The sequence below is a fragment of the Lepisosteus oculatus genome, chromosome 6 (genome assembly GCF_040954835.1).
Source record: "Lepisosteus oculatus isolate fLepOcu1 chromosome 6, fLepOcu1.hap2, whole genome shotgun sequence".
In the NCBI taxonomy this organism is placed as follows: domain Eukaryota; kingdom Metazoa; phylum Chordata; class Actinopteri; order Semionotiformes; family Lepisosteidae; genus Lepisosteus; species Lepisosteus oculatus.
In genome coordinates this window covers 9,019,011-9,045,731 of record NC_090701.1, presented here as the reverse complement: position 1 = coordinate 9,045,731, position 26,721 = coordinate 9,019,011, and the positions used below count along the sequence as shown (strand labels likewise).

General features: G+C 34.8%; 1 protein-coding gene across 6 annotated transcripts in view; it reads left to right on the top strand.

Annotated features, from left to right (window-relative positions):
- The window catches only part of LOC102686071 (RALY RNA binding protein like), a 162,035-nt gene that overhangs the window by 88,502 nt on the left and 46,812 nt on the right, over nt 1–26,721 (top strand). For 2 of the 6 annotated variants that reach the window (XM_069190939.1, XM_069190938.1), the window contains exon 2: nt 12,559–12,948. The exons of 3 other annotated variants lie outside the window; for them this stretch is intronic. In XM_069190939.1, coding sequence (XP_069047040.1) covers nt 12,915–12,948 — 34 coding nt within the window. In that variant the 5' untranslated portion in view covers nt 12,559–12,914. Of the gene's footprint in view, nt 1–12,558; nt 12,949–26,420; nt 26,646–26,721 lie in introns of those variants that run through there. One more of the 6 variants, XM_069190937.1, reaches the window with a different exon arrangement.

The window sequence follows — 26,721 nt, the reverse complement described above, 5'->3', positions numbered from 1 at the left end:
TCATAGGCGCCATATTGCAAATGTACCATTGAAGAAAGGTCATGTCATTAATCTCTTCTTGCAGAAGAAATAGCAGCATATCCATCTTGTCCAATCTGACTTTATTAGAATTGTGTGCAGCAGCTCCAAACAGCCTCACAAACAGTGCTAAACACCCTCTCATGTTTTAACTCTTTACCTATCCAGCCTGCAAGTCTCTCAAACGTTGCAATGACAGCAATAGAGTACTACCATTGACAGTGCAGTGGCTTTACTCTATTTTGTAAATTAGTTTTACATGCCCTCACTACAGAACTGTCACACTTACAATAATTGTAAAGGACATATTGGTGTATTTGCTGTAGGGTATGGTAAAAATAATTATACTTCACAGTAATCTTTAAACAGCATGTTGGTCTTCAGCTATTAGCTAATACAGTATAAGAATACTCTGCAAAATAAAAATACAAAATATTACAACTACAAAATGGTAGTCCTGTGCTGTAAATCAAAAGGAGATGTAGTAACTTTCTTCCCATTTTAAAAACTGAAGATATTGGTTTGCCATGGAAACATATGGAAACTGCATGTGGAAAATTGTCATTTGAAATAAAACAATGTTCAGGTTTTACAGAAAAGATCAAATTGCATTGTTGGTGATATATACTGTACATTGCTTCAATTTACTGTTTTTTTCAGGTTATGTTTGTAGAACTGGGGATAAAAAATAAAATGCAGTGTTGCATTGTTTAGTATTACTACATTTTGGTTTTACAACATGGGTAATCGAGCCAGATACAACCAATCACACAGAAACCAGAAACAGTGGAACTCTTGGCTTTTTACATATTAAACCATTGCCCTTCCGTAGCTCAACATACAGTAATTTGCTTTTAAGATATTCAGTTACAACTGAAAATAGCAAGATATTAGAAATCATGTAATCATCTTGTGTACAGATTGTAAAAAAGATATAAAAAAATAAACAAAATTTGATTGAGTCAACTGGGAAATCTCTCAATGAATTTGTTGCTTAATGAAACAAGAACATGCTTCCATGCTTCTTCAGTCGAGCATGTTATCTTTACCTTGTTCATTGCTGATGGTGCTGTACTGTATATGTTTTTCTGGGATTAGATCAGGTGATTGTACTGGAATTCCATGCCTTCTTCCTTGGAAGGACATTTTCACCAGTATGACTAAAATCTTCGTCTCCCTGCACCAAGGGAATTCGACATTTTATTTTTATTTAAAACATTTAATGCTAAATGTGATGTGATGCTTGTCTTCATTTTTGTTATTTTTTTTATTGTGTGAAACAATAGTTATTCTTAACCCAAAAACAAAAATATTTTGCTGTTGAAAAAACAACAGTGGAACATACAGTAGGATTGACACAGGAAGACTTTTTACAAAATGGAGACTACATGCTACACATCCTTGTATCTTGTAAAAGGTGTAGAAGGAAGCATAATATCTTATCTCAAAAGACCCTATATTCATGGCTTATGGCTTGGAAATGACCCTGTGGCTTAGAAATGTGTTCACCCTCGTAGATAATATCACATTTTGAATTAAATGAATTACTGTACAGTTCAGAAAAACTTTTCTTCCATTAATTTTTTTTATTCAAAAATTGGAACCATCAATTTGACAGCTGTTACATGTGAAGTAGAAAGAATGTCAGCAAAGAACATATAAAAAGTTAAATCTACTTATTTAATAAACATTCTGCCCCTTAAGTCAGTACTTGGTGGGAACCTTTGGCAGCAGTTAGTGCTCTCAATTATTTTGGATACGTCTCTACCAGCTTGGGGCAGTAGGATGATTTAATTTTTACTGTTTTTTTCTGCCAAATTTCTTCCAGTTATAACATTTTTTGGGTATCATTGATGGACTATAAATTTCAGGTCCTGTCGGATTCAAATCAAAACTTTAACTGCCCCATTTTAAGAACATTAGTCCTCTTCTTGGCAAAGTTTTCAAGTGGTCCTTGTGCTTTACATTGTTGTCTCCCTAAAATGTTTTTAACCTATTTTAAATTCTTGGTTGATTGAAGCAGATTTTCCTCTTGGATTCACATATACTTTCCTCGATCATCACTCAGTTCCAGATGTTTCTCATTTCTAAGTCCTTGCTGATGAGAATCAACTCCATAGCACGGTGATGCAACTATCTTGCTTGAGAGTTGAGATGCTTGAGAGACAGTTATGTACTGTGATGGGCTTGCATCTACCGATCTGTGCCTTTGTGCTGCTTCATTCCTGACTTATTTCACTCTAGAGTATTTATGGTTAATATATCATGTCATTATGTGAATTCAGTTTCATATTCAATTTCCTTCTGAGGGGATTATCTGAGACAGATGCATTTACATTGAAGTTAACTTAGATTTCAGAAAGAAAGACACCATTATTTTAATAATAATAATCATAATAATAAACTTTATTTTATATAGCATTGTTAAAGGTGGCTTCTCAAAGCACTTTACAGAACGACAACAACAATAAATAAAAATAATACACTAGATAAAACACAATTACAATACACTAAGGAGACCGTAGATGGTGGTACTAAGTATAGTAGGAGCAGAGGGGTAAAGAATGTAACCAGTTAAGTAAAGGCTCTTCTAAAGAAGAAGGTTTTGACTCTGGATTTGAAGGAGTTTGGAGAAGGTGACTCTCTGATGTCCTTGGGGAGAGAGTTCCAGAGCTTGGGGGCATAACAGGAGAAGGCCCTGTCACCCATAGAGTGTAGATGGGCTTGGGGGACAGTAAGGAGACCAGAATAAGAAGAGTAGGACGATAATAGTTCAGACAGGTACTGAGGTGCCAAGCCATGCAGAGCCTTATAGGTGAGGATGAGGATTTTAAAGTGCACATGGAATTTGACAGGAAGCCATTGCAAGGACTTCAGGATAGGTGTAATGTGATCACTTGCCCTAGACCTGGTCAGGATTCTGGCTGCCGAATTTTGGACATACTGCAGTTTGTTCAATGTAGATTTAGATACCCCAGCGAGTAGAGCATTTTAGTAGTCAATGTAGGAAAACACAAATGTGATGATCAGCTTTTCAGACACAGTGATAACATAGGGTGTAGTCTAGCAATATTTCTGAGGTGAGAAATAATGTTTTGACAAAGTACTGCACATGTGGGTCGAATGTAAAGCCAGAATCGAATATCACCCCAAGGTTTTTCAATTTAGGAGGAAGCTCAAGAACAGAACCATCTACAGGACCATGTACAAATAGGGTTACAGGATTGGTTTTACAAAGATGATGGTGCCAATAAGCATGACTTCAGTCTTGCCACAGTTAAGATGAAGGAAATTTAGTCATCCAAGTTTTTATGTTAGAGATGCAATACGATAGAATTGAGACAGCCACATCAGTGTCAGGTTTTGTATGGATGTCAATTTGAGTATCATCAGCACAGAAATGATAGCTGAGGCCATGTGATCATAAAAGCTGACCAAGTAGAAATATGTAAATGCTGAAGAGCAAGGAGCCCGGTATTGAGCCCTGAGGAACACCAGATTTAACAAGACCTATTTCATACCTATACCCATTAAGAGAGACAAAGTGACGGTGATCAGTGAGGTAAGACACTTTTAGTGTCAGAAACTCTAAACACAGTCTCAAGACGAGACAGTAAGATGTCATGGTCAACAGTGTCTAAAGCAACACTGAGATCAAGAAGGCATTATCCTGCCTTTCAAAGTATTATTTTGTACCCAAACAGATTTAAGGCTAATAGAGCAAAAGGGTTGAAAATCTTCTCATTTTCATATAAAACTGATTTGTTTACATTGTGTCAGTATGGAGTATAAATAATTGTTTGAAGGAGTCATGATTGCAGGCTCATCAACAAAATGTGGAGTTTGCAGAGTTAAATGCTTTGCAAGGCACGGTAGGTACAGTAGTTCATTTTTCATAGTTTATTTTGAGGATTTAAACTCCAAAGTGTTTATCTGTTTTACATATTTTTCATATTTTGTTATGCAGTGCTCTTGATTTTTTCAATAACTAAAACCTTTTCTGAATTTTCTGGACTTCAATTATCTAAACGCAAACATACCATACTATGCATCTGTATTTATTCACCTTTCACCTTTCTAAAAATCCAATAGCTGTGTTATCATGTTCAATCTGTCACCATTTTAAAATGGAATATTTAATATACAAAATATTTATCTGTTCTGTGTATATATTTCCTGATATCAGATGAGAGATAATTTGCTTTAGCCATGATGTACAATTCTGTGTAGCAATGAAAACCGGTCACTGTTAGAATTTGACTGAACAACTCTGAATTCAATGTGCAGAAACTAAAAAAGACTAAATATGCTATACAATAACTAAGCCATTTTAAGCTCTTTATAAAGATAGTATGATGGATGTTTGATGTTTTTAAAGTTCAAAATCAATGTGAATCACTTCTTCAGAAACTGAACTTGAAAACAAGAACAGAGGATGTATTTGCCAATTAATTACAAACAATTTGAAAAATGAGGATGAGGAAATGTGTTACACTGTGAGTGATTGCTAGCTTGAAGGAAATGGCACAGATTTTTTCTATCAAAGCAATGTTAGAGTGGAGTTGTGAAACATACCTCCTGCTATTTATTTTCTTCTCTCACTCAAAACTCTATATTTTTTAGTTTCCTTTAAACATAAATACATTTATAGAGTTTCCACATATATTTTGTGTTTAAAATGGCAATCCTCATTCACATTTGATTGAACAGGCATGGGTGGAAAACAGTCATAGGAAGATAGATTGAAATACAAACAGGAAATATGCTCCCAATCACCCACCTTCCTTTGTCACCTTTGTCAATTAGAGAAAAACAGCTGGTCGGGTTTCAATTATAAACCTGGAAGTTGAAACTTCCAGCATCTGAAATCTAAGCATGACATCAGATTCTGTGTTGTGTGCTGCATCACAGGTATAAAAGTAGGTGATTGAGTGTACTACCACTGAACCTGTGGAACATGGACATGTTGTAGTGTGATTTTGAATTGAGAGACGTTTATGTTTAAGTTAAGAAATGTTTGGTTATATTGGAGCTGGTATGCAACTTAGTTGCTCAGCTGTTTTCAGAGAGAGTGATGAAAAAATATAGAGCTAAGGTTGTACAGTAGTTAGAATTATGGGTTTGGACTTGTTTTGTGTCTTTCTGTGTACAATAATAAATAAAATAGCACTTTTTACTTTTTAATTGTGTGCATCTGTTTTCCTGGGACCAATCTATTAAAACATCACTGTCACTGGATCGCCATTACAGGTATTTCAAAAAACGATGTGACTTTCTCTTAATCTAGAAAACTGAGAGCTCCATTTTATTTTGGTTTCAGCATGATGTGTCGATTGTATTTTAGACACATATGGAAACTCCCCCACACTGGGGAGTGTGAGTGCTACCTTGTAAACATAGTCAATCTGTCACAACCAGAGTTAGCAAGGTCAGAATTTCTAGTCTTCTATTTTTAGATTTAAGACCTGAATGATTGGCAGTGTCATCCCAAGTACTGTATGCCTGTAGCATGTCATTAGAAATAATTATGTATTTGTAATTGGATTCAGTTGCCATCAGCAGAGTTTAAATGTATAAATCTAACTCATGTCTTACAGATCAGAGATCAGACATTTTAATTAAATAATATTATCCAGTATATGAAAGTTTATGTTGCTGTGCTGTGGTGTCATTCAGTACTTTTTTGTTTCAATGAATGACATACTGTAATTCAAGCATATAAAAACTTTATTAATATCGATCTGGATACCAAAGCTTCTGTCATCTGAGACAAGCCATATATTTCCATAGAGAAGATCCTTTGTGGCATCTCACCTTTTCTTCCTACCTCAATAACATACATCATTGCTGCATTATGTTAATGATGCTCTTAAATGTCTTAAAATAATTGAATTATTAAAACTGTTTAGACTAGGATTATTTTAACTCATTATTATTTTTTTTGTTTAAATTCAATATTTTTTTTATTTAAGTTTTCCATTTCATGTAAACGCATTTCTGGAAAAGGTTTTTTTTTTCAAATTGGCTTCTGATTTGCAGCTAAATATTAATTTTCCTGTCTCTGGCCGAAGATCCCAAAAAGCACTAGTACAAAAAGAACTCGGAATGTAACCCATCTAATTTTCTTTAGCTTACAGCTACAAAAACATGACTTGAGCTTTAGAAATGAGATCGGAGCCTCCAGACCAAACTCCTCCATTTCTGAAATCTGACATATGAGATATAGACATCAGAGGGTATTTTCAGTTGTGGTATTACATCTCAGTTACTTTCAGATGCAGAAAAGAAATTGAATCCCTCAAAGCATGTTTAATCTATATTTTTTTTGTTTTTTATAATGAACCTATTTAAAGTGACGGTGAAAAGAGGTTGTTGTCATGGAAGAGATCTATTAACTGTGGAGCTTTACATTTCAATGCATATACTATATTTAATACGTACAAAATAAGTGTTTATATGAAAATAAACTTTTTAAACATTTGACTTACTACTAAGAACGACTTTCTTTTCACATTTTAACCACCTTTTATGACAGTAAGACAGATGGCTTGAAATAGTCTCTTCACTATTGCTTGAACTACTCACTTTTAAATAATATGCTATTGCTTTACATGTTATTTATAAGGTCATTTCAGGTTTTCATAGATTTTAGTTAAATTGCTGTACATTTAAAGTCAGTGTTTTTATCCAAAATCATAGAATAAACTTAAGCAACACAATGGAATGTTGACTTTGTATAGAACATTATGACTAAGAAGGATAACGAAATTACAATTTATATTATTTTTTCAGCAACATCATCAAAACATTTTATTGATGACCACGAAGCAGTTTTCAATGCGAGTCCTTTTGTTTGTTTCTTATTTTTATGTTTCCTGTCAACAGCAGGATACTTGATGCAGTCAATAGTTCTGCAAATCCCTCTGGAGAGGAGTTCTGCTTGACAATTCACACCTAAAGGAGATTAAATAGACTGGATAACATTATGAGTTACTGGCAACAAACAATGAAAAGTAAAAAAAAAAACAATGGAAAAATTAAAATTGAAAGGACAGGGAGGCTGTTTGCAATTGATTGAGTTGAAAGATAATGAAGGCAGAAAGGACAGAACCTATTAAGCTTTCCAGATACTGTACAATTTATGTAATAACGAGCAAGGAGCAGGTAAAGTTTTCAAACCTAACAGTGCAGGGAGGACTTTATCTTTACTGTGAAATGAGTCAAATTTGTCAAAGGCACAATAGGTTTAGTTATCTGTAGACAGCAGTGCATGGTTTCAATAGAATTTATGAAGGAATTTAGCTTTCACTTCTCACATCTGAAGTGAAAGAACATAAAAAGATAAATAATGCATTGAAGAACTGGAGTGATGGTAAGGGAAAAGGTGTCATATGAACAGTAGGGCAGGTAGGACATAAACTGATGTTGTTGCATCTATCCAATGCCTACATTTTAAGCATGTTAAATATTTCAGAAAGCTGCAGCTTGACTTTTTCCTCCTTGCTGCTTTCATTTTAGAGAATATATTAAATATTGCTTTGCATAAGACAATATTGTTGCATGGTTCTAAGTGCCTCAGATACTGAAGTACTAACTTTACCTGTGTCTAGTTTAATTAGTGTATCAGATGGCCCTGTGGAGGGACTACAGTGACAATGAGGCCACTGCTAGAGCCTGAAAAAACAGCTGTTTAAAGACTTGTGTACATCCACACAGATCGCCTGTTGTAAGTTCTTATATAGTGGAATTATAGAATTGATTGGAATGTTGGGGTTTTCACATGGGGCTAATTAATTGTGATGTAAATAGTCAATGTAAATGGTGAAGGACTTGGGTTGTCTAGAGCAGCTGTTGGCAACCCCTGGATGTGCATGCCATTGATACTCTTTTAATGTCAATAATAGCCCTACTTACTTTTTTATAAATACAATTTAACATTAAAATATCTAAAATAAAGAAATGAACATGCATTTCTTTCCATCTAATGGGATCTTTACCCTTGCTTTCCTTGCTGAGTTCTCCAATCTGAGGCTCGTAGCTTGACACTTTAAGCAGCGCTTATGCCTCTGAGTGTTCAGTTGTTAACTGGCTACAAAAGGAACAAAAAACGAACTTCATGTGTGAAAATACCTGTTCACAGAGGTGTGTTTATCCAAATGCTGATGCAAAAATCCCACTTTTCTCCAACAGTCAAAGTTCAGTGGCAGAAATATCCAACAGATCACGATAGGGATGCAGTGATCACTTTCAATAGCTCGAGGAGTGTTTTACATATCCTCAAACTTTGAGTTTCATTAGTCTGAGCACTGTAATTCAATTAGCTGCATTTCAAAAGGCTAAAAACTCATCTACTGAAACACTGCAAAATCCATGTCAAAGCTCTTTGGTTTAATCAGAGAAAAGATTAGGCCAAAATGTTGGAAATCCTGAAATTCATTCATATGTGAATTGTCTAGAAACCTTTGCAACCCATTTTCATCACGCATGCCGAAGCATGCCAAAACCTTCCCGTGGCTTAGACAATGAACTATTTTCACTACTATAGTTATCACATGACTGTATTAAGCTCCTGGCACAAAGATTTTCCCGATGAATAATCCAGTGAAAATTTACCATAGGGAGGCCAATGTGATCCACAATGACCTTTTATGAATCCGTTCTTTTTTCCGACCATAGGAGGGCACTGTCATCTGAAACAAAAACATTTTCTTGATGTCAATTCCTTTTTCCTCAAAAGTAATAAACCTTGTAGCGTTATCTTTCCCTGTATTTGTGCCATGCATGGGTTTTAGGCAGTATATCTCCAACTATGGATTGCATAGCTCTACTTGAAATCCATCTGAGTCATAGTATCTCGCAAGAATTGCTAATTGCGGTTCTTTCTTTATGTCCACACAAAACTAAATGCTTTAACATCTTTAAACACCCATGTCTGTTGTTTGTTAACATCTTTAGACATTTCATTTATATGTCTTTGGAAAGACATTAAAACCTCCAAACAAGTTTTTTGTTCCTAAATCATTAGGGCTATGAATACTGTACATCTGGAAGGTATCATATACTGTATAAGGTGTGTTTTAGGTTCATTTATTGGTGGTTCAGACTGCCACCTAACAATATGTTACTGTATGTGCTCATGGCATAAAGTGGTATAAGGTTAATGGGTCCTTACCAAAATAATGGAATCGTACCACTTGCAGTTCACTCTGCACTGCCTTTCTTCCATTCTAAAGCATCTTTGACACCTCCACCAGTGACACTGTGCACTTTCTGAGGATTCTGCTTGATATATTTCTTTGCACCCAAAAAGCTGCCTAATCCTTGATCTATGGTGGCTCAAATACTTAAGTCAATAGGGTTTCACATGCTCACAATGCGCATAATGACGCATTTAAAAAACATCTGGCTACAGTATATTGGTTGTGGCAGTTACTGTATTAACAATACAACCGAAATATAATCAGATCAACATAGCATGAACTTCTTCATTTACGTTCACCTCGTTCTACAAGCTAAACAGTATGAATACAGCATGACGCTCTGTGCAACCTTAACTTCTTCTATTGCCCTTTCATTGATCCTTCTGCTCTTTAATTCCCGATCTGTGACCTCTATCATCCATTCGCAGTGGCTAGGGTATGTTGGTTTCCTATTCAGTAATGATTGCAATCCATTTTGAAAGGGAACAGTAATTACTTCTGTTATTGTATAACCATGTTATTGAAGCAGATTTGCTGTGACCCTTTAAGAAATGGTTGGTTGAAATCTTGAGGTCACTAGGCTACTAACAAAAAATGAGCATGATGGGCCCAATGGCTTCCTACTTTTGCAGTCAGGAGTTTGTCTCATGATGTTAGCACCACACGCTTTCCTGCTGCCTTGTCACAAACCCCAATAAAGTGGAGACCAGAAAGCTTGACTTTGGAGTTATGGAGCTAGAATTTCCATGGAAATTCCCATGTCAGCCCATGCCATCAATGCTTTTAAAAAAAAAACACACAGCAGGAAGTATAAAGAGAAATTGGAAGGAACTGTATTACAGTTTTTGAAACCTATCACACTGCTGGTTGCCTCCTTTGTAACTAAAACATAACAGTTAAGTACTTAAGGGACTAAATGTAGGGAACAGAGTTAGATTTTTCATATTTGTGGATCTATTTAAATTTCCTTTTAAAATTTCTCAGGTATTTATTTGAATACACTATTTTTCATTATTTCATGTTGTATTCCCTCACCAGAGGGAAAGATAAGAGTATTAAGCTTTTCTAAATTGATTTTATTGCAAAGCAAACAACTTTAAAAGCACAAACTCAGAGAAACTATCCATAAAAATGTTTGTTTGCAACAATAGTTTGTGTACCTTTAGTTAACAAAACATTTCTCAGTCTCAGAAAAGTGTTAGGTTCCCTTCCCTTACAAAATTAATTATACTTAGTTCTTTCGCTTATTTGTGATTCGGTCTGGCCAACAGGTTTTTTGAATGGAAGAAGAGCAGAGTAGGATGAAACAAAGCTGAAGGTTGTTAAGCACAACTTTCAAATTAGCCGCAAGGCAGACTGGGGTTGTGAGACGAATCTAGCTAGTGAGTGATCCTCTCTCTGGCCCTTGCCCTAGTACCCACTACCCAGCATCCACATCTCAGTCTCGTCTTGCTTTTGTATTGTAATGAGCACTCCCAGTTTTGTGTTGGCAGCATGGGGAATGACTTTACAGGCTCACTAATAGTTTTGTTGCCCTTTTCAGTACAGTGGGGCATGCTAATCATGAAGCAGGTAAAATAGCTGGGAAGGCAAAGACAGCACAGGCATGCACTGGATGCAGATTCAGAGGGATTCATATCTGATTTCTATAATTTTGTGATTGCTGCCATTTGTTTTAGTTGATTTTAATTAATTTTAAACCAATACATACTTTGAATATCATTAAAGGGAGGCTTACATCTTTTAACCATACATATATATACTGTAGTACTCTACATCACATAGGGGTGGGTTTGGTTATATGTAAATTTGGCTATTCACACTGGTTCTCTGCACTGAACACTCACAAATGTCAAGCTCCTACTGTACAGTGATATTTCTATGTGTTTATTCACCAACTGTTCACATCTCAGGAGAAAAAGTATTTACCTGATTATTAACTTTGAAATGCTAATCATAAATTTTCAATCTGCATAAGATTACTTATGCACTTGCTCTAATTAATCAATTTTGGGAAAACAAGCTGCCTTAATATAGTGAAAATAAAATTATTTTACAGTTGCTTATGTTTGTTCAGTATAATATATAGTCTTAAAGTGCCACACTGTGGCACACATTGTAATTACAGGGGTGACATTTTATGTTATTTTTTTAATTCATGGTGACCAAATGTCTAAGCTGGCCTGCATGTTTTTTTTCCATTCATTATGCAAGTGTCTCAAATAATTATCCTAAGTTTTAAAATGCTTTAGAGCACTTATTCTTGTGCTTTGCATATCAAAGACGATATCTCAAGCAATTGCAAGACTCTAGCATACTATGAAATCTTAAATTCTTATTTTCCTGTGCACAAACCGTCAGCTCTGTAATGAATTAACCTATTGATGACTTCCCGTTTAAATAAACTTGCATCTGGATATTTTCTTGTGGTACTGTATGTCTCAGGCTTTTCTGTGAGTGTATCCTTTCAATTATCCAGAATCTGAAAGTTCACCATCTTCTGATTTGGAGTAGTTTACAATGTGACACAAGAAGTAACTGTTGTAGGTAAATGGGGACCTGATTCACTGGGCACGCTAAAGACACATGATCTTAAAACAAGGGATTGTTAGAATTGTACAATGCACTAAATACATTTACTTATTTAGAATAATGTGTTCAGTTTTGGTCATTTCATTACAAAAATATATCACTGCTTTAGAATCAGTCAAGAGAACACTGACATACATTTCTGATCTCTAACAAATTTGACTTATCTTTTAGTCTTGAACATTTAAAATTACAAAGGGGCTTGATTCCGAATATTCAAAGACAATCCACTGTCAAACTAATGAATATCTTTAGAATTAATAGTGAAAAGCAAACCAGAGGATAAACGTGGAAACAGCAGCAAAGAATATTTAACAGTAGGAACAGGAACCATTTACACAAATCATTGTGTCAGCCTGAATAAAACTATTAAGCTGATACCCTGGCTCCTTTAAAGAAATGGCTAGATGAAATCCTCAGATCAAAATGCTGGTCATAACCAAAAGAGATAGATGGCCTCATCTCCTTTGTATCCTTTCTTGTTTTCCTATGCTTTAAAAGTAGCCAAGGCAGATGGGGAAAACAGCTGAAAGAGAAGACAGTGATTGATGGTTCAAATCTGAGGCTAACTGATTCTTAATGAGCAATAAGGCTGCTTCTGAATTCCACATTTTGTTGGAACAAACATATTAAAAATGCTTAGAATGAGCATTAAAATATAACACAGCGAGGATCAGTGAACTCTCCAAGTTCCTAATTTTACCTTTCTAGTCATGATTACACTGATCTCTCTATCTTTGTCATTTCACAGGGATTCAAGACTCCTACTCCAGAAAGACGTCAGAAGCCCAAATTAGTTTCATACCTTATTCCAGCTCACAATGGCCATCTAATTTCCTTCTAATTTCTCCATTCATTTTCACATTTTGTTCAGCACATTCCCTGATATTTGTACCTATTTCTTTGGACTCACTTTCTCACCACTCCCTTCCATTTTCCCACTCTTTCTTTTGTTCTTCTTATCCCTCATTTTCTGTTCTCTGTCACAGCCAAAACATTTTGCTTTTTTTCTTTTTACTTTTCAGCATGGAAACAATCTCTCCTTGGTCCTTTCTACTAAAACATGAAGACTGGCTAAAGGAGCTATGATGAAGAGTAGAAAGACAGATGAAACAAAATCTAAACTGCCCTAAGAAAATCAGTGAGTAGAAAATCAGTGTATACAGTAGCTTGACATCATGTTGTCTACTGCTGTCAGTGAAAGACAGATCTGGCAAATGGAATTTCTGGGGTTGTTTTATAAGTAGGACGATAGAAAATTAGCTGGTAGAGTTTTCAAATAGTGACTTGTATGGTGGAGTGGAGTAAAAAGAATGAAACTCCAACCTGCTACAATGGGCTAAAGTTGCAAAGATTTTTTTGCAAAGGAGTTGTCACTCAGGAATTATAAACATCTCAAAAGAAATATATATATATATGCCATTTCAAGTACCATAATTCCAGGACACATTATATAACATGAGACTTGATTTGGCACCCCTGCTGCCTCACACTTCTCAAATTCACTCTGCTCTTTGCATGAGTGGCTCCTTCAATAACTTCGCCTGGGTAAAATTATATTACGCAGACAGTAATGTATTCTGAACAAGTTTATTTAAAAAATATGTTTTCTCTTTGCTGCTTTGTGTCTGCACATCAAATATTACTCTTCTGTAAACCACTGGATTATGAACATACTGTATGTTAGTCTGCTAATTTGAAGTGAAAAAAACAGGGGTAAAACTAACACAGAATGCCTGTCATTATTTTCATTTTAGAAAAATAAATAATTTTGAAAGCTCATTATGTGTTCTCTCACATATATTTTTGTGAAGTACATTTACAATATATATCACTACTAATGGCAATTCATATCTGAGTGATTTTTACAGCCTCCCATTAGGCTTAAACTCAGCCTGATATCTAGATTACCTCCTGTTTTAATTAGAGTTTAATTAGATAATTAGGGGTTATTACCATATGCTTTATTGGTCAGTGAATTTCCTCTAGTTTATGTGGCTATCAACTGTTTAGGTGTCCATTGTACAATTAGATCTACCCTGGCATCTAACCTTCACAAAAATGATCCAGATAATGTCTCATCCCCAAGCATCTCAGTGTCAGTACACTACGGCATAGCCCAGTTGCTCATTAGATCGCCATGCCCCCTGGTGTGCCTTAAGTCTCCAATGAGGACCTCTCAAAGACACCCGCTGTAAAAGTGCTCTTTAGATTGCACACCCAACTCTGTAGTGTGGACGTCCCTGATCTGAAGATTTGGTGTGGGAGTGATTTTAGCTGTAGTGAATGTAATTCCCTAAAATGATGGGGAAGTGGCTGTATGAGCTGGGTGGGCTTGAATCAGCCAGGCTAAGCTCGGTGGGCCTCAGGACAGTGATCCATGACTTGTCAGTCACCTGTGATATTGCAGATTTGCCAGTGACAGTGGTGACCACTTCTTCTGTACAGACACTGCAAAACTCACAGTGCGTAAAATGACAAATACTGTACCTGCTCTTCCCCTTATGGTGGTGCAAGGACTGAAAGAGGCAGAAAGAGGAATACAATTAAAAATAATTCATTTTTTTCCATAACACGAGACAATAAATAAATAAAAAAAATTTCTAGTAGTACATTTTTTAACCCACCTCCAGACAGTGACACAGCTGGTGTTTGGAGATGTGGTTGATGTGGTAAGAAATGAATGGAACTAATATATTTTTTTAATTGCCTCATCTTTGCAAGAAAGTCCAGGATACCCTGTGGGGATAGGTTCCAAAAAAGTCTCGCAAATGGGGGATATCCACAAATACTTTTCTCTGCCAATAGTAAAGACATTTGCAAAGGGTATTTGCTACTGACACAAAACAATCCCAGACCTACGTTAGAAAAATAGATGGACTTACATTTAATGTGTGTGGGTATTTGAGAGGTCTTGCTGTCCTGCATCTGCTGTCCCTACACTTGTCATGAGTTGTTTTTTATTCAGCCATTTATCTCTGGGTATCTTGAACTTCTTCAGACTGTACTTAACCTTTACTGTTAAGCAAAGACTAAGTCTGCCTTTTGTGCAAGGGCAGTCTTTAAACTAGCCCATAAATACATGACTTTGGCACTTTTATTACATTACACATAATCAAACATAGCCTGGCCAGTGCAACCTTCAGGCATCCCACAATGTTTGGATTCATTAAAGGTCTGTGATTTGAGGGACTTGGTTGTCTGTCATGTCCTTTGTCCATTGTATGTCCAGAACTTTGCAAAGACAGTGAATATGGAAATTGATCAATGTCCATGTGCCAAGCAGGTAGCCCAGATTTCATATGAGTAGAGTAACTTAGAATGGAAGCTCTATAGACACTAACGTTTGGAATTATGAAAAACCCTGTTTTTCCAGGCAAATGTTAAACTTGCCACACATTTTCTAATACATGCATCAAGTTCAAGGTTAACAGGATTGGCAATGGTTCATCCAAAACAGCAAAATGACTCAAAATGATTTTTTGATATGTTTAAAAGTTTTCAAAACCACTTTGTTGGTGTGAATATAAGGGGGGTAACAGTACCCTGTGATAACAACACAGTTTTTTTTACCATTTAGTTTTCTTTTATATTTTCTTATATATTTTGTCCATATATCGGAGAACTTATCCATCCATTGAGGCAGTATAATCTGCGAAAAACAAGTAACTGACTAAAAAGGATTATACATTCAGCTTTTTTGAAGGAAACGTCTTCTGTTGAACGAGCCTCCAGCTATCCTAGACGTGATCAGGATCCAAGAATCATCAGCTCTAAGTACATATCTGAGAAGGCGAGAAAAGAAAATGCCAAATCCTGTTCATGCTAGTATTCAGTCCTGTTTCATTGCAGTGTCTAGTCAAAACTCAGGAAATAGCTTTTTTACATTTTGTGTTTGGCTGTTTGCAACTTGTAAAAATGCAGTAGAACTTTAGCAGGACAACACATTTTTGACAGTAACTTATTAATTGTCACTTCTGATGACTAGATCAAAGACATCTGAAGGTTAATAAAGGCATATCTGACATTCTGGAGAATTCAGCCTTCATGCAGGCATGCAAAAGTTTCGGTAGGTCTTGTCTGAGCAGCTCTGGTGGAAAGCCATCATTTGCTGCTGTTTTGTCAGAGGTAATATTATCCATAATATTTTCATCCTGACAGAATTTTTAACAAGGTGCACAAGTACTGGAGATCTATTAGACTATAGAAAAATAACACTATATGAAATGATAGTGTTATGTGAATGCAGGCAGCAATTGTATCACATTTAATTATCTATTGTTGCGTATCATTATTGATGATGCCATCCTCAGAATGCTGACATGTAGGGCATGTCTTTTTAGTTTCCTTGGAGGTCTTCTTTCATACAAAAAGACCAGAATTTGTTCACAAAGCTTGTTCCACGATTTCTGAGCATGTTGCCTTGTTTTCTCACCGAACAGCAGCTTTGGCAGTTACATTATCCAGTGAAGCAAGGTAGTATTCTCTTTTTTTCAATAAGTTGTGCTAGGATGTGCTGTGAAGCAGAAAACCACTTATGTTGTTTCTTTTTTTATAGTCCTGATGCTCATTAGATAGCACATTGTTTTTTTTTTGCAATATCTTACCACTAGTTTAGCGAGAGACACTTGTGACAGTTTTAACTGATGCTTGCTGAAAATTGGCTTTAGCAAAAATGGCTTTTGCTAATGTAATTGCTAAAACAAAATAGATTTTTTGATTGTTTAATTTGTATTACATTTTGGCTTTACATTTTGAATGCGTTCTATATATATTATGACAATGCCAATTCAACTTTGCCAAATATAACAGTCCAGAAAAACAGCCTTTTGTGTTGTGAAAGATAGTATTACTTTATCTGTATGTAGCAGGTGGGGGAGTCATAAAGACAGCTAGTGTAGAGGATACAGTATAAATAAAATAGGAAAAGGTGTTCTCAGTGCATGCTTCGGTTCAGTCCACCAGATGGAGTGCACTAGCTACTAGCATGAGTGCTACAGCTGTACAGAGGCAGAAGTCATTAATTCCCTGTGATGAAACTGCAGGTTCAGTGGTTTCAATTTTTAAGCTCAACTGCTTACAGTTTTCTTAATGTATGGCTTTTAAATGCAGTCATGATTCATTTGAGTTATGGTTCCTGTTCACCATACTAATAATGGTAATGACCCAGGTGCAGTAGCACCTGTTTCCCTGCATAATAATGTTGTTCTCTGTAATGTTGACAAACAGAATTTATTTTTTTCATCCATTTCCCCTGCTTCGAGAGCATGTTAAGACACCTGCTCCTGAATATTTCTGCTTTGTACAAACACTGAAGGCTTTTGCTAGTTCCTGTTACAGTTCGTGAAATTAGTGAGTAAAACAAAGTTTATTACAGAAGCTTGTAGTACTAAAACAATTGTATGAATCACAAGAAATAATACAAGTGTTTGGAGACCTTTCTGCTTTTTATTTGAATTTTCAGTATTAGAAAAATGCAAACAAAGGTGAATTATCAATTTGTGGCTTATATTGGAGGACAATATTTCACTTTGCAAAGTAAAATTTTATTTGCTGTTTTTGTAATCTTGTACCACATAAAACCTCACTTAAGTCATTTCATTTTAAAGAAGCAAATGTATGCATTCACCATAATATTAAGGTATACAATTACTACTGTATCAGTGTTGGAAAGCAGTATGTCAAGAAAGGTACTGTATAATATAGTTTAGATGTCTGACTTGAATTCACACTAAAATAAAGTTTGTTTAAGCTTCTGTAATCTATTGTACAAATCATTGTAGTTCCCCGGAATTGTCATGCCAGATAAGGTAAATATCAGGAAGTTAAATATGAGATTTAAATAGGTGTTGTTATAATTATAAACATGAACCAATGTGATGGATGTTTCCCACTTTCACAGATCTTTGGAACTGGGATGTCATTTTGGCATTAGAATGTGCTTGTCTACTTCAGTTTCCACCCACCTATCAAAAACATGGTGTGTAGGTTGATTAGTCCTGTCTCTTTAATACATTCCTGTGTGCTTGCAAGTATATATAAATCTGCATGCAGCACTAACCAGAAATAGTCTTTCTGTTAATGCTTAGGTAATTCTATTTCTCCATAAATAAATTAGCATAATTAGATGCTGTTTTTTACTTCATTGCGGTTCCCTGAATTTAGACATTTTGTTTCTCATGAAGTAATATGCTGTATATACATATATTTTAAAGTTAGTTTCTAATTTAATCATAAATGAATTATAAACGGTCTCACAGTTGTCATTTTGTGGAGACAACCAGAAATAATTGATTGTTGGTGTTAATACATAAACTAGATACTTCCATATAATTGTATATTGTGGAAATGTTGTAGGTTTTAACATATTTCTGAAATGAGTGGGAGTTTTATATATGAAGATAATTATTCTGTTTTTAAATAATGCATTTTTTTGTTGGCGCATAATTAATTTTAAAAGAGTTAGGTGTGTTTTATATTAACTGCTCTCACCTAGGTTGTATTCCTGCACCTGAATGTTTTTATATCCAGTATTTATTGCTACACCTACAACTCTTTAATCTTTTCTGTCTCTCCAGAATGAAGCATATTGACTAGAGTTGTATTTTTCACTATCATTCTCTATTTGCAATATTTCAGGTACTGTAGTTCATTACATTTGTAGTACAGTGAATCACCTGAAACTCACGTTAGACCAGTCACTTCTATTTCTTCTGTTTCTTGCATTTTTCCCTGATTCTCCTGGCGTGGTAAAAGCATTTAACTACTTGGTCCTTTGTTGTTTTGTTTTTCCCTTGGCTCCTCTAGGCGAAGTTTAGTTTATACTTCTTTGCTTATGAAAAAAGGGCTCATTCTTTTACTTACTGTATTTGAGCATATTCATCATTGTCATTGCACCTTATCTTTTCAAATGTTACTCTGTTTATTTCCTTTTAAAGATGTTTTTGACCTAATGCTTGAAATCTGTTCCTATTTCCTATTTTATACCATAAAAAGGTCACAAAGCGGGGGAAGCTATTCAATCCTTCTCGCTCATTTGGTTGCTAGCATTATAATAATCGAAGAATTCCATCTTTTTTTTTTTTGTTAAAAGATGCCTTGAAGTCTTTCACTCATTTCCCTAGTCTCTTCTATTGTCTGTGATCTTGAAATTCTCAGATTTGGCAATTCCTTTTATTTTATATTCTTCATAGTTCATGTGGTGTATTTGTGTGTAATATATAATAATATACTGTATTATATACTGTATATCCATATGTAATTATTGGATAATAAGTAATTAAAGGTATCATATGTTTCCCTCTAATAGGACGTTCCATTGTACTTTTCTTAAACTCTTATTTTACTGCGTCAAAGCCTGCTTTCCACAAATTATAAATCTTAAAACACATACAGTTTTAAAGCATACTTCTGAGCACACGATACCTAAAATTACAGCTCCCGAATGGTTCTTTCACTTCAGTTCTCCTCACTTTGTCTTCATTGTTCATGTGACAGCATACCTTCACACAGCCTGGAACAGACTTCCACAGGCTAACTGAGTTATAGCTCTTTTAAAAGATATGGCTGATGAAAAATAGCCCTCTTAGCTACAACTGGAAGGTACTCATTGTGTGATTGAGAATAGCAAAGAAAAAGTCTTGTTTATATTTGTTAATAAGTGTATTACTGAATTTGTACGCTGATACTGTTTGGCTTGGCAGGAAGGAAGATCTGAAACTTAAATAAAACCTTTTTGGGTGTCTGTGTGCTTCCTGAAGATTTGTGTCTGTGTTTCATCCATTTCATGTTTTTAATAAGAATTCTGCACTATTGCTGTTATGGGCATGGCCTTTATATGTATAAATATTGTCCTGGAGAGCAACTTCATTGTCTAGCTGTAGTAACACTGTGATAACTGTTCTAATTTGTGCTGCTGTGTCATAATAATACCACCTGTAATACTTGAGAGTCCTTTTAAATAGGGCCAGGAAGCGTCACTCTTTCAATTTGCTGAGTGAGCCCAGCATAATGTTGATTATGGTAAAAGCTCTTTTATTAACGGCGCTGGCATGTGTTATTGACTTTCTGACCTTCCTGCTGTGAAATCCAGGAGGGGTATTGCACTGGTCTAGTAGTTTTTGAGTACCAACAAGTTAAAATTGATTACATCTTTTCTAACTGATTAAAGCTGTGCCATTGCTGTGTTTTAATAATATCTAATGTGTAGTGCTCTAAAGATGACCATGACTGTTTGTGCCTTACTTTGATCTCTCTGGATATAAATCAATTACTTTTAAGTTGGATGCAACTAAAACAAAATCGAAGTGAGATAAATGATTAATAAATTGCACTGGATCTATTTTTAGTATGCTTTTGGTAGTATGAAGATGAATACTGTATACTATATATACAGTATGTTCATTAATGTACAGGACTTACCATACATAGAAATACAATACATGCCTGCATTACTATCTACATACTTGGAGAAGCAGATAATTAAGAAAAGAATAGAAACTCATTTGGAAATAAGTTTCATTTACCATTTACCATAAGAACATAGGGAATTTCAGCAAAAAAGAGAGTGACATTTAGCCCACGTTCTTCTTAAGATGAAAACGATGGATGAAAACATCCACTCATCCATCCATTTTCTAACTTTTTCACCCAAGTCAGAGCCTATGCCGGCCAGCAAAGGGCACAAGCTGGGGTATACACCTTGGAGGGGATGCCAAGGCACACACTCACACCAGTGCTAATTTTGCCAGTATATCTTTGGACTATGGGAGGAAGCCAGAGCACCCATAGGAAACCCACGTGAACAAAGGAAAGAAGAACATTAAAACTCCTCACAGATAGCATCCCAGGTTCAAAATCGAACCCAGGTCCCCAGCAAAGGAAGCAATGCTAACCATTGCACTTCTAAAGTTCAACATCAATAATCTAAATGTTCTTACATTCTTAAAAACCTATGAGCTTCTTTTGGTTTTCAGTATAACTAAGCTCTCCATTTACTATTTGAATAAGCTTTTGCCACAGTTAGTCAAAATTCATGTGATCTTTAGCCCCTAATTCACGGCACCTAAAACCTATCTGGAATCTGGGTACAAAGTTGGAGCTCACTTGGACTTAGGACACACAATATTATTATTATATATCTGCATATATTATATGATATAATTATAATTGGATAATATAACATATTCATTAGTCTAACATCTCAATGGAGAATCAACTGAGGGCTAGTCAATCAAAAACTGAATATGCAATTCAATTCAATTTACGAGAATCTTTTAATCAAACCCAAAATCTTTCAGAAATCATTGTCAAACATTTGTAATTTCCATTAGATTATGTTTCTTTCCTGGTAATGTCAGTTTATTTTTAATTGAGAAACCTCCTGAGCATATCCTTCAAACAGACATTTGAACATCTGTGCAAAAATAAAACAATGTTTTTCTTTGTTTTTTCATTGCACTTTAAAGAAAATAAAGCTGTCAGTTTACAGCAAAGACAGCTGTGGGACTTTCTTTAGTTTGACATTGAAATTTACGTGCATTATATGAGCTCCATAAGGTTTAGGTGTTGCATAATTCCGATAATACAAGTGTCCCTCCAGGTAAATCATTTTTATACATTATGTTCCACAAATATAAACATGTCAATAACGTTATTTTTTATTTGTATTGCATAGTAATATTATCCACACATAATATATAATGAGGTCATAATACAACCATGTCCTCTTAGATGTTAGGTGTTTTATATTGACGCACAACTAAACATTGATCTATGCATATTGAATTACAGTGTTCAATCAATTAAGGGTCCTTTAGTGTGTCTTCAAATATTCTGACACAAGTAAAACCGTTAATGTTAACAGTTAATGTTACAGTTTTAATGGCTGGGGATTCAAACTTACACAGTTTGTCATTTTTCCTAAATACAAAGTTCAACCTTGGACCCTCTTCCTGTTGGGGACCTTACTTATATTTTTACCTACAGTACGTAGTTATTAATCACATCCAGTGCTGAGATCTAAATAACCACAGAGAAAAAAAACACTTAGAACTGGAAGTGACTGCAGTCTTGTGGTACCATACTAGGTCAATAAGAGTTTGTTTCAGTTCTTTATGTTCTAATTTCTTGTAAAGATAAATCTACAGTACAACACATAATGTAGTATAATGTTTAAATCAAAACTATCAGTTGATCCTCATATTAAAAATATGTCTATAGAATATTTTTTTCAGATCAGAAATTGTATGCCAGATTGACACAATTTCTTTTCAATACATTCAACTTAGATACATACTGATCACTTGAACATCTACCCCATTAATTAATCTTTCAACTGGCTGGATTCTCACCTTGGGGTCCACATCTGGCGATGAGTCTGTGTCCAGGTGACATATGACACTGTTCAGGATACCCAAACCTCCGCGAGTGCTCCAGTACACTACCAGTATTATGCCCTTAGATTAAGAGTTTTTAGGAACTTTGATTATAAATATACTTTGATCAGTTAACCTGCCCAGTGGTGGTGAAATACCTTTGGAACAAATCACAGTCCACAACATGCCTTTCATCACTAAATTCATTGCCTTGGTAGTCATTGGCCCTTGAATCCCCAAAGATATATTTCTACTATACCTGCAAATAATTTCCACATAATTATTTAAAGTATTCTCTGGCAACCTGATGCAAAGGACGTTATAACAAAGACTGATTGACTTTAAAAAAAGTATATGGATTTTTACCTACAGTTCAAGACTTAAACCTGCTGTTTTTACAATGATCTTTGCAGATTCACTTGGGAGCGAAGTTTTAGTTTTATGCAGTATCTCTTATAATATAAGTCTCATAATGATAATTAGCTGGATATGACTAAGTTATTAAAAATGAACTTTTCTTCCAGTTTTATCTGATTAAAAATATCCAAATTATATCTGAAAATACACTGTAACTATAAAATATCAGCACTGATAAGGAAAACATGTGGCTTCAAAATGTCAGTCTGAGCTTAAACATTTTCAATGTAATAACTTGAGATTTTTAAGCAATATGATAAATAGGAAAGACTTATTTCAAATATACGCAATGAAATGCACAGTTTTAGAAATAATAAGGAAACAAAAGAAAAGTGTGTATATATTAACACAAATTAATAAAAAATGAATTGACAGTTCTTGTGTAAAAATGAAATGTTACCTAATACAATACCTAATACCTAGTAACATGCTTCAATGACACTTACTGTCAGGCAGCCCAGCAGATAATGCCACACTGCCTCGAGGCCTATATGTGCGTAGACAATGGTACCATTGTAAGGTTTTAAATATGTGGTGAATGTACGGATTCTTCAAAGGAAAACTAACATGACAAGACCATGAGTGATAATTAACTTCACATCATACATCAAAACTAAATTTATCATCGACTATGACAGAAAAAAGAAAAAGACTGACCCCAAATGAAAAATGTAACTGACAATGTTTTAGTATTTTTGACAGCAAGGTGTCAGTTGTATACAGTATATACAGAATTCCAAACTAGATTTTCGAATAGATTTACAATTTTCTCTGCAATTAGCTTTTCTTCAGTTGGCATAAGTACTCCTACATTTATTTCTTCAAATATAAAGATCCATGCCACATAGCAACTGATAGATAAAGCTGAATAAATAGCACACTGCCAACATATCTTCTCTCTCCTTATGTTTCCCTAGCAACCCAAGTCCCCTTGCAACTGAGATCAAAATTATACAGATAGTATCAGTGCAGGTTTTTACCCCAAAAAATAAGATACATGGGAAAACTTTTTTTTTTCATAAACCTGACTAATGAGATTGAAAAGTCAAAAAGAACAACAGAACACTCTTGTTTGGATAATGTGTTGAAATACAGGGATTAAAGGTCTTCTCAGAGAGATATAATATTTACACTCCCATTTTCAATATTGACTAGTCATTGTAGAAAAGAGACCCAATTGGCAATGAAGAGGTAGATTAAAATGGGCCTTTTCTTGTGTGTAAACTTTTTAATAAAATAAAAAATAAGTATTTTAGAACAAAAAATGAAAAAATAGATATTGATATTATAGTTTAAAAATGTTTCATAATTCATTTTAGTTACTAAAACGTTAATAAATTAAGAGCTGATTTAGCAGAGTGAATGGAATATACATTGTACTCTTCTAATAGTAATATAATAATATAGTGATATAAAAAGTGTTGGATAGCAATGAAGTACTATTGTACATCTACATTTTTGTCTTTAATTGCTTACAAATACACGTCTTTATTGCTGCCAGTTCGCTTTATGTGGCAGCATTGAGTTTAACCAGAAATACAATATTTGTTTTTACATTGCACGTAACACCCCCAGAACAAATGAAATGTAAAACAGTCGTATATTTTGTGCTTGTTGTGCTTAGAGTAACATTTTGCTGTTGTGATTGTGATGACAATAATTTGTTATGATGTATTATTCAGTTTACTGCTAAGTGAACAAATGTGAATTGATGCCCTGTAAAGCACAGTGGCAAAAACTGAATCACTGTATGACGTTTTTAGGGAAGAACAACCGTGGTTAAGTTTCACACATTAGAGTCTGATTTTGCAGAAGACTCACATTTTTCAAAATCATCTTAAAACCAAAGATGCTCTATTTGGCTAAGAAATGTATTCTCTTATACGCAATTCTGAATCAACAGGAACTGCAAAGTTGTTTGTTAACAATTTCTACAACCTGATAATTGAAAAACATGATTTACAAAACAATAGCATGCAAACCACTAGTAAAAAGATCAGAACTTAATAGATTAGATGGTATTACAGTATATTAAAAAATAACCTTAAAATAATAATATTTAATAAGATACAAAAGAACATAATGATGAGACTGTCATCATTTGGCCGCTAAAACAGTAGCTAATTGATCCGGGGATTTCATTCAGCTGTTACAATAAAGAAGTGATTGTTTCCGCTTTGAAAAAAAATGGTAAGATAACTTGTTTTTGATTCCCACCACCATTTGTATGCAATTTAAAAGATTTAAAGGAACTAAAAATTCAATTTCATAATTCACTGTTGATTTAGGAAAAAAGCCATATGGATAACTTTGCATTCTTTGACGATACTGAAAACTGTATCAGGTCCCCTCCAAGACATAGCATATAGATGGTAAATACATGAATGTATCTGACTGCCCTTCTCTAGAAGGATTCCAGAGCAATGCTGTCTTCTTTGTTAACACGGTTATAACTTTTCTTAACAAGTGCCTTTTACATGAGGGCAAAGGGTTGTGGTGTGTGGAACAAGACACCCAATCATGTTTGTGAAGCTGAAACATTTGGCTTCCTTCAAGAAAGTACACAATGAGATTCTTGGATCATATACTGTAACTGCTACTAAATAGGATAGATTGGATGGCTACTACTTTTTTGAAACCACGTTTGGTTTGTCAAAACATTACAGCATTTATAATTATGAAGTCTTACATTAAGTTCCAAATAAGTTTTGTGTATCCCAATCACTATCTTTGCATTTGTTTTATAGATGTATAAATGTATATACAGTATTACACATTAGTATATATTAACAGAATACATGCCAATTATTATTTTTTCATTGTATTAATCTTTGCACAACGTTCTGAGACAAGTCGGTTTATGTTTGAGGGGTGTGTATTGTTTTTGTACAGAGGACATGGGCAGTAATGGTGTGCAACTTCATATACTGTTACTGAAGTTAATAAGAAGGTAACCAGCCTTTTTTTCCTGGTGCTGCTAATTGCGCAAGTTCAATATCAAAGCAGATAACGTTTAATAAAAACGTACAAAACGTTATGCTTTTTAATGTGTATGTGCAAAGCTAAATAAAGCATACGTTTAAAAGATAAAATCAAACTTGTTTTAGGGAACTTCAAATGGATCAATAGCGTGACTAACCGGCTATAATTTTCGTGCTATATACGTTAAGATTCTATAGGACGTTTGCACTAATGAAAAACGTTACCAGTATTCGTGGCAAAAGATACTGTAGGTTAATTGTTGTAGATTTTGAATGTTGGCTGATAAAACAGTGTAGTTTTATTTATTTATTCAAAAGCCAAGTTTGTCGAGGTAAACAAAACTATTATGCTGGGAATTGGAAAGTAAAAAAGAATGCATTCAGCCTCAGGCATTCTGTAACAGTTTGGGGTCTCCCGTGTTAAAAAAATAACAAATACTACTAACTGCAATTACGGTTTTACCAGACTAACGACAATTAAAACAATATCATTGCCAAGCGTTTACATGTTCGTAAATTCTTTAACGGATGAGTTTCTTAAACCCTGATTAAAACAAATATTTCATGTATAATTTAATGTTTTCATTGTAGAGGGTCCTTTAAAATGAGAGGGAGAATATGATCTTTTGTAGGGGAATCATAAATGTGAATTTGTTATTCAGTTTTCCAAGGGGAGGTATTTTTTCTACGGGAAAAAAATGTAATTGTTTTTTAGTCTTTAAATACCGGATACTGCAGACTTTCTATGAAGCCTTTACAACTGGAGAGCTCAGTGTTGGTACGCACTGTAGCTGTAGAATGTTATTTGTTGAATTCCCAGCTAGTTGAGCTGTGCACTGGCAGGATAACCGACAATTCACAAAGCAACACCCCTTTAGTGGCTTGTGAATGGTATAAACCCCGATAAAGGAGGGCTGGTACTTACCTTAGTCTATCTTCGGGAGAAGAGGCAGAGCGCTCCGTTGCTTTTTTAAATCGCTGGTGTTGTGAAAATTGTTCACAGTCTAGAAAACTGGACTTGATTAGCATGACTATGTACAAAGGAAAGCGTCGGAACCAAAGATGTGAGTAGACGGTAAAGTCCTTCGCTAAAACTGTAGTACGGTATTTTACTATAGAAGGTGATGAAGTGAATTATAT